The sequence below is a fragment of the Bison bison genome, unplaced genomic scaffold (genome assembly GCF_000754665.1).
Source record: "Bison bison bison isolate TAMUID 2011002044 unplaced genomic scaffold, Bison_UMD1.0 scf7180017864461, whole genome shotgun sequence".
NCBI classification, from domain to species: Eukaryota; Metazoa; Chordata; class Mammalia; order Artiodactyla; family Bovidae; genus Bison; species Bison bison.
Window position 1 is genome coordinate 10,816,182 of NW_011495023.1, and position 11,350 is coordinate 10,827,531.

General features: G+C 44.7%; 1 protein-coding gene across 5 annotated transcripts in view; it reads right to left on the bottom strand.

Moving 5' to 3' along the window:
• Positions 1-11,350, bottom strand: part of FRMD4A (FERM domain containing 4A) — a 373,568-nt gene that overhangs the window by 27,531 nt on the left and 334,687 nt on the right. For all 5 annotated transcript variants that reach the window (XM_010859943.1, XM_010859942.1, XM_010859941.1 and 2 more), the window contains exons 15-16: positions 7,748-7,881; positions 2,889-3,011 (exon numbers count right to left, since the gene is read on the bottom strand). In XM_010859943.1, coding sequence (XP_010858245.1) covers positions 2,889-3,011; positions 7,748-7,881 — 257 coding nt within the window. The remainder of the gene's footprint in view (positions 1-2,888; positions 3,012-7,747; positions 7,882-11,350) is intronic.

The window sequence follows — 11,350 nt, forward strand, 5'->3', positions numbered from 1 at the left end:
CCAGTCCCTGGCAGCCAGGGACCTTGACACGCCCGCTTTTGAGACTCTAGGCCTCTGATCCATCCTGGGGACAAACATCAGCCCTGAGACTGGCACCGTCACTGAGAAGCAGGGAGTTTTCAGGCCTGGGGGCTGCTAGGGTTCATTTCCAAGGTCTCCAGCAACGTTCTGGAAGACCCAGCGTGGAGGCGATCCAGGGCCCACTGGGTTGGCGTCTGCTTTCCATTAGGGGCATGGTGTCTCTGTGCTCTTCTGTGGCTTTGCTAGCAGGGGACTCACAGGGACAGCCCCACCCCACCCCCGCTGACCCCAGCTGCAGCACACGCCCTCTGTCTCTCCTATTTTGAGTCCTTCATGCTGGGCCTCATCCCTACTTAATCATGCCTCCTTCAAATGTTTTCTGTGAGCTCTGCTGTCCACACACACCTGCTCTGCACACAACTCCTGCTGAATGACCAGGGACCCCCCCACCGTGAGTCTGGCTGGTGGGTGGTGGAGCAGGCCCCTGCTCCTTGGATCGTCCTGGGCACCCCTTCCTTTCCCATGTGCCTCCCTCCCTTCCTCCTCTACTCCTGACTTTGGCTGAAAGGAGTAGGGGGATGAATTTTCCCTCAAACAGGGTTTTGAACCCAGGAGAAATGCAACTGTGGCCGCCAGAAGGTGCCTGGTGGGCCCAGAGGATGAAGGGTCCCCTCAGATTAACTGCTGGCTTCTCTGCAGCTCAGCTGGTCCCTTCTGCAGACACCACCCAGACCATCAAGACCAGGGGAGCCCAAGCCTGCATTGTGGCTCCGGAGGATCCACAGCCCGGCTAAAACCTGAAAGGAACGGATCTAACCAAGGAAGAGCAGATTACCGAGCTCACTGGAGCCAGCACTTCCTAGTCAATGGCCAAATACTCCACCCTCACCTGTGGGCACCGTGTGCCAGGCAGGGTGCCTCCATCAGGCACAAAACTCTGAGCTGGACTTCACTTCCTGTGGAGCCCTAAAGGGACAGGCCCAGGGGGAGACTGAAAGGAACAAGGGGTTAATGAAAGTCCCCGGGTCCTTCAAACACCCACTGCATTTCTTCATCCCTGGAGAAGAGTAACCATAACCAGGTAGACTCTTGCCTGGACCCTCAAGATAAAATAGTTACCAAGGACACAGCCTGGTCTGCGAGAGTGACCTCAGCTCGCAGCTGCTCCTGGGAAGGCAGAACAGCCCTGGCCCAAGACCCTGACTGCAATTTTGTGGGAGCCCAGGACACACTCTTGCTACTTAAACCAAGCCAAGGACAAGGCTGGCAGCTCGTCCGCACAGATGGCTGCCTGCGTGTGAACAGGGAGGTCAAGGGCATTCCCAGGAGAAAGGGGCATCTGCTGCTGACATCTGCAGGAGACAAGGATTCTTCGGGAGCCGAGTCATCTTCTAATGGGAAGTGTGACAGAGGCTCTGTGAGAAGGCGTGATGGGAACGTGGAAAGAACCACAGGGCATGGGTAGGGTGGGGTACTCACTCAAGTGGGGTCTCCCCTGGAAAGTTCAGTGCAGGTGTCTGACTAGTACAAGAGGAGCGGAAGTCTCCAGGCAATTCTGACGACAGCCGGCTTTGAAAAATACTCCACCAGATGGTTCTCTAAATCGCACCGGCCTGTACCCCAGTTCTGACTCTGATAAAGTCCCAGGCCCACCCACAGCCCAGCACCCCTCCTCTGACACCCCTCATGGTTACTAAGCATCTAGCATTTGTCAGTACTGAATTAAATATTTTCTGTCCACTTGCTCACTTAATCCCAGCAACAGTCTGGAGAAATGAGGGTCATGACCTTCGTTCTACACAAGAGGAAAACTGCCTCCGGGTTTGGATGAAGGGTTCTGGTGCATCCACCAGTTCCTCCCAGTGCCTGGGGATGGGGGGCTGCTATTACAGATTTCAGGAGACTGGTCACCCCCTCAGTTGTCTCCAAGGCATGTGTGTTTCCCCCTCAACTCAACCGCTGCACGTGTTATGTGACAACATCAGGTTCTCTTTTTAAAAGCACTAAGCCCATACAGAATTCCCTTCTCCATTGGCTCTGATTCCTGCCCTTTGAAACCCTCTGTTCAATAGTGTTGTAATGAGTAACTGTATTCGGAATAAATTTGGAAAGCCATTTCCTGGACGTGCCCCTGGGGCCTGAGGTGTGCCTGGCCTTGAATTTCTATTGCTCTGAGACTGGATAACATATTAACCAAGTGGGTGCCCAAAGCTCACTGGAAAACACTCTGATGCTGGGAAAGATTGAGGGCATGAGGAAAGGCCAGTGACAGAGGATGAGATGGTTGGATGGCATTACTGACTCAACGGACATGAGTTTGATCAAGCTCTGGGAGACGATGAAGGACAGGGAAGCCTGGCATGCTGCAGTCCATGGGGTCACAAAGAGTCGGACACGACTTAGTGACTGAACAGCAACGAGGGCAGCCCGATGGGCTTTCCCCAGCAACAGTGCCCCTGCACCTGCTGACACGGCCTCGGCATTCTTCCTTTCTGATCGTTTTCTCTCACAGATCACACAGCACACTTGGCTCTCAGTGACAAAGAGCTGGGAGAAGTACACAGGACTGTTACGGAATATCCTCCCGCTAACCCTGCTGCCTGCGACAGGCCTGCTGAGTCAGACACACAACCTCTGCAGAAATCAAAATGCTTTCAGATTAACACAGGTAACCAATCCTACTACGGGCACGGAATACTGGCCAAACAGATAACTTAAGAAAAGACTACAGGAGGGCTACTCAGGAGGAAAAGAGGGTGCGGTGTTGGGCAGAATGAAACATCATTAGAGAAAACCCTGGCGCCCTCACAAATAGGCCAGGAAGGCAGGTGTCAGAGAATCTAGCCACAGAGAGAAGAAACATGCACCTCTCCTTTGGGCAAGATTTTCTGCTCATCCAGCTTGAAGGCCGTCCCGATTCTTCTTCGAACAATGGGTGGTTCCTCTCCTGGATCCAGGGGATACTCTACGGGCAGTTTGCCCGTCAGCTCCTGTAGAGGTGTGACATCATGGGAGGAGGGATCAGCAGAGCGTCCATGACTGGCTTCTAGGACATGGACACACACACACACACACACACACACACACATGCATGCACATACACGGACACACACGCATATATGCACACACATACACGTGCACACACACATGCACACTGTTCAAAGTACAGATCCAATACATAGCTTTGAAACCATAACCTCACACAATATTAAGGTTAACAGGAGTTCCTACAGTGCAATTTCATTTCTACAAATGTATGAGAGCAGTCCTTCTTTTACAGAACAGAGGCACTTGGAAAAGTTTTTCCCAAAGTAAATTCCTATCAGGTAAGTCAAGTCACTGTTGGTTTTCATCATAAAAACTCAAATTTCTTTAACTTGTTAAGTTCATACATGTGTCTGGCGTGTCTACTGAGTGCCCAGCAAGACTGCACAGCCAGTAAGAGCAGTGGCAACACGAGATTGCTGGTCTTTCTGGCTCTAAACTCTGGTTCTTTTCACTGCATCAACTATTCCCTCTCAAATATCAAAGTTTAAAATGAGTCTTTCAAATGAGCTTTCTTAGGAAGATTGGTATCTATTGGGCAAATCCCAGAAAAGGGCATTATTACATTATTTAAAACCTGAATATGAGTAATAATTATTCCACTCTGGCTGGATGCTCAAGGAACAGGCTGAGCTCAAAAGAAATTAAATGTGTACAGATATGAGTTTCAGTTGAAACTGAAATATAATCAATACTACTGACAAAGCTATTTAAAAAAATCTGGTATATGTGCCTCTGAGGCTCTGGAAATCTAACTGTTGTGAGTAGGACAGTGAATTTAGTGGACAGACCACCGTTGGGACAATGGTCCCAGGAAAAGGTGAAGAGAGGTCTGTGGGATGACTCACGGTTAGGATTAGGCTCTCTCTGAGTGGTTACCTTTGGGCTGAATAAAGATTACATTTGAGTCAGCAGCTAATCCACCTAGTGGAGCCCAGGAGTCTACTGCAAGGAGTCACTTCCAGGGACCAGAAAAGCCTGGGAAACCCACTGCCTGCCTCCGAGGCACAGGTGGCCCTTCCAGGCAGAACCGAGCCCTGGTCTCTAGTCTCAAACCAACATGGATGCTACATGAAGACCCAGTGCAGGCTCTTCTTGGGAACATCTGTCACTCACGCAGAAACTTCTGTGCCAGGCAGCCTCCTATGGGCAGGTGAGCCCTGATCATTAGATTCCAGGGGCAGACTGACCTTCCAACAGAAGGAGTGACCTGGCTTCTCTGCACCACTGCTGTGTGCGTCACTGGGGTGTTGGTCTGTACTTGATGGGTTGTGTGTGTGTGTGAGTGCATGTGTGGGTACACCTGGCACGTACAAGCACACCCACTCCCTGCGACCCCAGGCCTCTCCTCCTGGGTTCAGGCCATCAGGAAATGACCTCGTGGGCTTTTTATTCCCCAGTGTAAGCATTTCAGAGCACAGTGGCCAACTCTTTGAGTACAAAATGCTCTGCAGTTTTCTTCCCTGTTTTGTTTTTTTTTTTTTCTGTTATTCTTTTTTTAAATGTGGTTCAAATGTCTCTCAAGTAGTTATATGTTTACTCAGCAACATTTTTATCTACTGCCCTGAAAGTCTGCCTATAAACAACATGACAGATAGAGGGTTTTATGCTGTTGGGACTTTCTTTTTGACTTTGTGACTTAAAAAAGAAGGGAAAAGTTGTTAAAATGGGCATTGATTTAAAACTCTAAAGAGTCTATGGTTTTCTAACATAAAACTGCAGAACAATTACAGTCCAACATATAATAAAATTTTTTTTAATCTATGAAAAATTTAAAGGCTGTCTCTAAATTTCCTCTTCCATTGTAAGGTACTACAATGGAAGAGGAAATATTGAAAAGTTGTATTGATAATTACTGCAAATTGAGAATCTGTATTGTCCCAGCAAGAGTACCAAGCCTTCTGAGAATAATGAAATAAAACTTCAAAAAAGACAAAAAAAAAAAGTCTGTGGTTTTAAAAAAAAATATCTTTTTTAAAAAATGAGGCTACTGATTTCCCACCATCTGCTTGAAGGTATTTGAGTCCAGGCCTTGATTCTCCATATTTAATCTGATTTCACGTGTAACCAGAGCTGCTGGCAAAAGGGGAATTTAACACACTCTGGTGAGAGGCTCAATGGACCCGGTTCCCCTTCTATTCTTATGTCAGTTATATTCTGCCAAACACTCCCACTGCATCTCATTCAGGCTGCCCCATGCCCCAGATGACAAAAAGCTTCTCGATACCCTGAGCTGAGGGGCATGGTGTGGGGGGGGACACAGAAAGAGCAGGACTATCAGGAGACAAGTTCTCCTGTCCCCTGAGTTCAGAGGAGGTGGGAGACTGTGACCGGCTTCTTGTGAAGTCATTTCTGCCACTCGAGCTCTATTTTCTGGGGTCCACATTACAAAAAGTAAGAGCTTTGTTTTCCTTATTTTGCTTTTATATTTAAGAGAGGCCCGTAGACCTTTAACAGACATGCTGACCTTGCCCGGACATGTTTCACCAGTTTTCTAGTGCTGGTTCTCTGCTGGGTTTAAGGATGCTGCCTTTATTAAAAGAAAAATAAGGCTTTACAAATTAACAACTGCAGATACCCACACCCATGTTGTCTCAGTCTTCCCAATGCATTCTTTATAAAGAGCTTGCTGATATTAACAGTATCACAGAGCACATTCCCCAGCCGGGCCAACTGCTTTTCCCAAGATTTGCAAAGGATTTGCGCTAATGTGGGTCTGCTTTGAGCTGGCTCCGGTTTAAATCAATCCAGAGCATAATTAAGCCAAGTTGAACTGTAATGTGATCTCCTTCTGTGGCCCCTGCTTTCATTCTTCCCGGAGTAAGGCATTATGATTTGGGGGAGGGGAGTAACACTCTTCAAGTTAGTTTGGGAACACCTTTCCACTTCCCTTTGGGAGTTTTTGACCAACAGAGCTCCTTGTACTGTTACATGCAGGACTATCTCTCCCCCAAGGGTTCCCACCCCATCATATCTGTGTGCAAGCACGCTCACAGTAATGTGAATTGCATTAAAAGAAATCAAGCCTTCAAACATAACAAAGAACTGTGGAATAAGCAGAAGGTGGTGGAAAAAGACACAGAAATAAATATAAATAGCGATCTGCTACAGCCCCTAAATCTCAATGAGATGCGAGACGTGTGTGTGTGTGTGTGTGTGTGTGTATACCTGAGGAAGCACTGCTTTGCATAAATTAGAATATTTTTTAGATGATTAGGCTAAGATTTCATTTACAAACAGCTCATGCAGCTCAATATCCAAAAAGTAAACAACCCAATCAAAAAATAGGCCAAAGACCTAAATAGACATTTCTACAAAGAAAACATACAGATGGCCAAAAAAGCACATGAAAAGATGCTCAACATCACTAATTATTAGGGAAACACAAACTGTAACTACAGTGAGGTATCACCTCACACCAGTCTCAATGGCCGTAACCAAAAAGTCTACAAATAATGAATGCTGGAGAGGCTGTGCAGAAAAGGGAACCCTCCTACATTGTCGGTGGGAATGTAAATTGGTGCAGCCACTGTGGAAAACAGCATGGAGGTTCCTCAAAAAAGTAAAAACAGAGCTACCATGTGATCCAGATATATGTCTAGGAGCAATCCAACTCCTGGGCATATGTCTGGAAAAAAACTTTTCTGAAACCAGAAAAACTTTTTTCGAAAGTATACACGCACCCCAGGGTTCACTGCAGTACTGTTTGTAGTAGCCAAGACATGGAGGCAACCTAAAACGTCCACTGACAGATGAACGGATAAAGAAGATGTGGCACATAGATACAGTGGAATAGTCCTCAGCCATCAAAAAGAAGGAAATAATGCCATCTGCAGCAACATGGACGGACTGGAGACTGTCATTCAAAGTGAAGTAAGTCAGACAGAGAGAGACAAATATCATACGACATCAAAAAATACATGTGAAATGCAAAAAAAAATGGTACAAATGAACTTATTTACTAAGCAGAAACAGATTCACAGACTTAGAGAATGAATTTATGATTACCAGGGGGAGGTATAGATTAGGAGTTTGGGACTGACATGTAGACACTGATATATTTAAAATAGGTAACCAAAGACCTGCTGTAAAAACAAACAAAATAGAAAAAACTAAAGGAAAAAAAGCATCATCTACCAAAAAAAAAAAATAACCAAACACTAAAAGACACACACCAGATCATGAGTTTTAAAGATATATCAGAGGAAATCCTGATTTCCTTGTTGATCCCTAAAGGTGCTTCTCACTATGATCTCAACAAAAATAAATCTGAAATATACTCAAGAAAAACAAAAGCCATAACACTGATAAACTCAGGCACAAAGTCTTAGGAAGATGGCAAACCATTCCATCCAACATGGTCCTGTCATATGAGGAAATGCTTTATAAACTATGAGGTACTGTGCAAATGTTGCTGTTTACCGTTGCTATCATGACTGTTATTACTACTTGTCATTTGGCCCCTGGGGGGAGGTTCTCACTGGGAATTCTGCCAAGACGTGCTTTCACTGCTGTCAGAGTGTTTCACTATGGTCCAAGATGAGGGATGCTCATCCCAGGGGCTGGGTGTCATCAACAGAAGAGGTCCTGCTTCCCTCTTAGGCCCACTGTGATGCCCACGCTTGCCTTTTATAAATACACGAGCACGGATGAGCACACAGGATGAACTGAGGGTACTCACCGCTTCTCGGAGGCAGAGTTTCTTCAGCTCCTCCAGCCGCTGGCGCAGTGTTTCCTCCAGAGCTTCCTGCCTGGATTTCAAGGCCGCCAGCATGTCTTTCTTGGCCGACTGAGAGCTATCCGATTCCTGAGAACCTGTCAATTAACAGCAGGGTTACCAGGCCAGTTGACGAAGGGATGCACATCTGGACCACAAAGGAACTGAACCGAAGCCCACGCTGTGGATGTGGGATTTACCCCTGGAATCAACGGAGTGTGAAATAAACAGGTGCTTGGGGCTCCAAGCTTGAGGAACAACTTCTCAGCACTCTGGGTAATTTGCAACTGGTCAGAAAGACTGACAGGGAAATGTACATGCCCGAAAGAGAAGTTTCTCTTCCTTGATTATCTTAAGATGTGTCATACATCCATTTTAATTTCACTAGCAAATTTTGATAAATATTTTGCACCAAGAAGGGGAAGTAAATTGAGCCAGTCATTTGTTTAATTTTTTTTGGCCATGCCACACAGCTTGAGGGATCTTAGTTCTCCCACTAGGGATTGAAATTGCACCCTTGATAACGAAAGCACAGAGTCCTAACCACTGGGCTGCCAGGGAATTCCTGAGCCAGTCATTTTAATACATAGTTTTAATTTCTTTCAAAGTGTTTATTTTTTTCTTAGTACAAAGATAATGCATGTTTATCATAAAAATCTGACAATGTAGACAGGTATAAAAATAATCCATAAGCTAGTCACCCAGAGGTAACCACCAATAAGCATTTTCTTTTGGTCTTTTTAGCTAAGCACATATAGTTAAAAAGTAAAATGAGATTTTTCTTGTAGTTTTTGAATGCAAGACTGAATCATGAGCAAATTCCCTCCTAATAAAAGTTATCCCTATTTTTACATGCAGCATAGAAATATCTGCTTGCTGATTCAAATAGCAGCCTGCTAGATAGGAAACCATTGTGTAAGGCAAACTGCAAACCAAACTAAAGGAAAATAAGCTGAAATGCCAACTGGAGAGATTTACGTTAGATCAGAAGAATCGTTTCTGGGCTGCAATGTTTGGACTCTGAAATAGGTTTCCCGCAGTGAAGCGATTATACCTTTTCTACCTGGATGGTTACACAAGGCACTTTGACTCCCTGGGAAAGGAAACGTTGCTTATTACTTTGCTTCTTGTGCCATGGAGAACAAAATCTTAGAAATGGATTGGTGTGCCTTCAAGGGGCCCCTGTCATGAGATCTGCAACAGCATCAAACGACATCGAATACCTAGAGATTCATCTAGTGAAAGGTGGACGGATCTCCACAATGAAAAGTAGAATACTCTGATGAGAAAAACAAGACCTCAAACAAGATAGGGAAGTACTCTGGTCATGGACTGGAGGCTTGGTGTTGTAATGATGTCAATTCTTCAGGAACTAAACCAGTGAATCACTGTAATCCCAATAAAAATCCCAGCAGCTGTAGGGAGGGGTGGGAACTATATTTCCTTAGGAAGCATTTTGGGACGATTCAGTGAATGGATGACAGATTTGAGAATAATCCAAAAGGAATTCTCAAGAGTCAACTGTTCTGTTACTTCCAGTGGTTAAAGAAGGTGTCTCAGAATCAATACTAGAAAAAAAAGACTTCCATGCTTTTACACTAAAAACCCTGCGATGCTCCAATCAGTCCCATATATATCTGATTCTTCTTTCTTCTTTAGGCTCTGAGCAGGTGTCTCCATGTTCCCTCAATTACCAGGCACCTAGGTTCTTATAACCTTAATCCTCAAGAATTTTCAATGTTTAGGTACACTTTGACTCCATTTTAGGCTTCCCCTACCCCCTACTCCATTCTAACTTGAAACAGAGAATTTCCATCACTGCAGGAATGGACCATTTTTGTCTCCATACTGGCTAATACATATTAGCTTGAATAAACAAATACTGTTGTCAATCATATGCTTCAGTTCAGTTCAGTCACTCAGTCGTGTCCAACTCTTTGTGACCCCATGAATCGCAGCATGCTATAATTAAGTTGTATCTCATCTTGGTAAAGAAATCTAGTCCCTGTAAGTGGTTTCTTTATAGAATCAGCCTTCCAAGCTTTTAATCATTTTTGAAGCTCTTTCCTGGATTTCATCATGCTTCAGTTAGTTGCTGTTTCCAAATTCAACAGTAAATGCAAATGAAAACTTGACCCTCACAAAGTGTCTATGACCGCGTCTCTCTCAGATTCTAAATCCATATGGTGTGCTAATGTAACACATGGCTGGACACTACTGCAGGCTCCGCTTTCTGAAATGCTTCAGGTTTTCTACCCCCATAAGTCAATTACCCCCAGTTTATTAGTCCTGAACTATATCCAGTCTATATCCATCTAACATAACACAGCTATTAAAAAACCATTTTGAATCTTAATTTCATTCTTTTAGCCATAGTCACCAACCACAGGTGAAGACACAGGAAAATTTAATGAGCTAAGCTCTATTTCATCATTGAAAGGATTAATAAGAATATAAAATAATACTGGAAGGAAGTCAGACTTTAGATTTAAAAAACAGACCTGGGGAAACTTGGGTCCAAGAAGATTAAAGGATTTCTAGCACAAATGAAACATTCATTGTTTTCCCTCTCACCTCTACCTAACCTCTCAATAGGAAATGATGATTTATGAAGTCTAATCTAAGAATGAGTTATATTTAAAGGATGGGAAAAATCACAACATTAAACTCTGGGTGGTAAAGCACAGTGTTTCTGGATGATCTGACCTCTAGTTATGAGATTAGTTAAGCTTTGGTTTTGAGCTCATTCAGTTCAGTTCAGTCGCTCAGTCGTGTCCAACTCTTTGCGACCCCATGAAGTGCAGCATACCAGGCCTCCCTGTCCATCACCAACCCCTGGAGTTCACTCAAACTCACGTCCATCAAGTCGGTGATGCCATCCAGCCATCTCATCCTCTGTCATTCCCTTTTCCTCCTGTTCCCAATCCCTCCCAGCATTAGAGTCTTTTCCAATGAGTCAGCTCTTCGCATGAGGTGGCCAAAGTTTTGGAGTTTCAGCTTTAGCATCATTCCTTCCAAAGAACACCCAGGGCTGATCTCCTTTAGAATGGACTGGTTGGATCTCCTTGCAGTCCAAGGGACTCTCAAGAGTCTTCTCCAATACCACAGTTCAAAAGCATCAATTATTTGGTGCTCAGCTTTCTCCACAGTCCAACTCTCACATCCATACATAACCACTGGAAAAACTATAGCCTTGACTAGACGGACCTTTGTTGGCAAAGTAATGTCTCTGCTTCTGAATATGCTATCTAGGTTGGTCATAACTTTCCTTCAAAGGAGTAAGCGTCTTTTAATTTCATGGCTGCAGTCACCATCTGCAGGGATTTTGGAGGCCAAAAAAATAAAGTCTGACACTGTTTCCCCATCTATTTGCCATGAAGTGATGGGACCAGATGCCATGATCTTCGTTTTCTGAATGTTGAGCTTTAAGCCAACATTTTCACTCTCCTCTTTCACTTTCATCAAGAGGCTTTTTAGTTCCTCTTCACTTTCTGCCGTAAGGGTGTTGTCATCTGCATATCTGAGATTATTGATATTTCTCCTGGCATTCTTGTGTTCCAGCTTGTG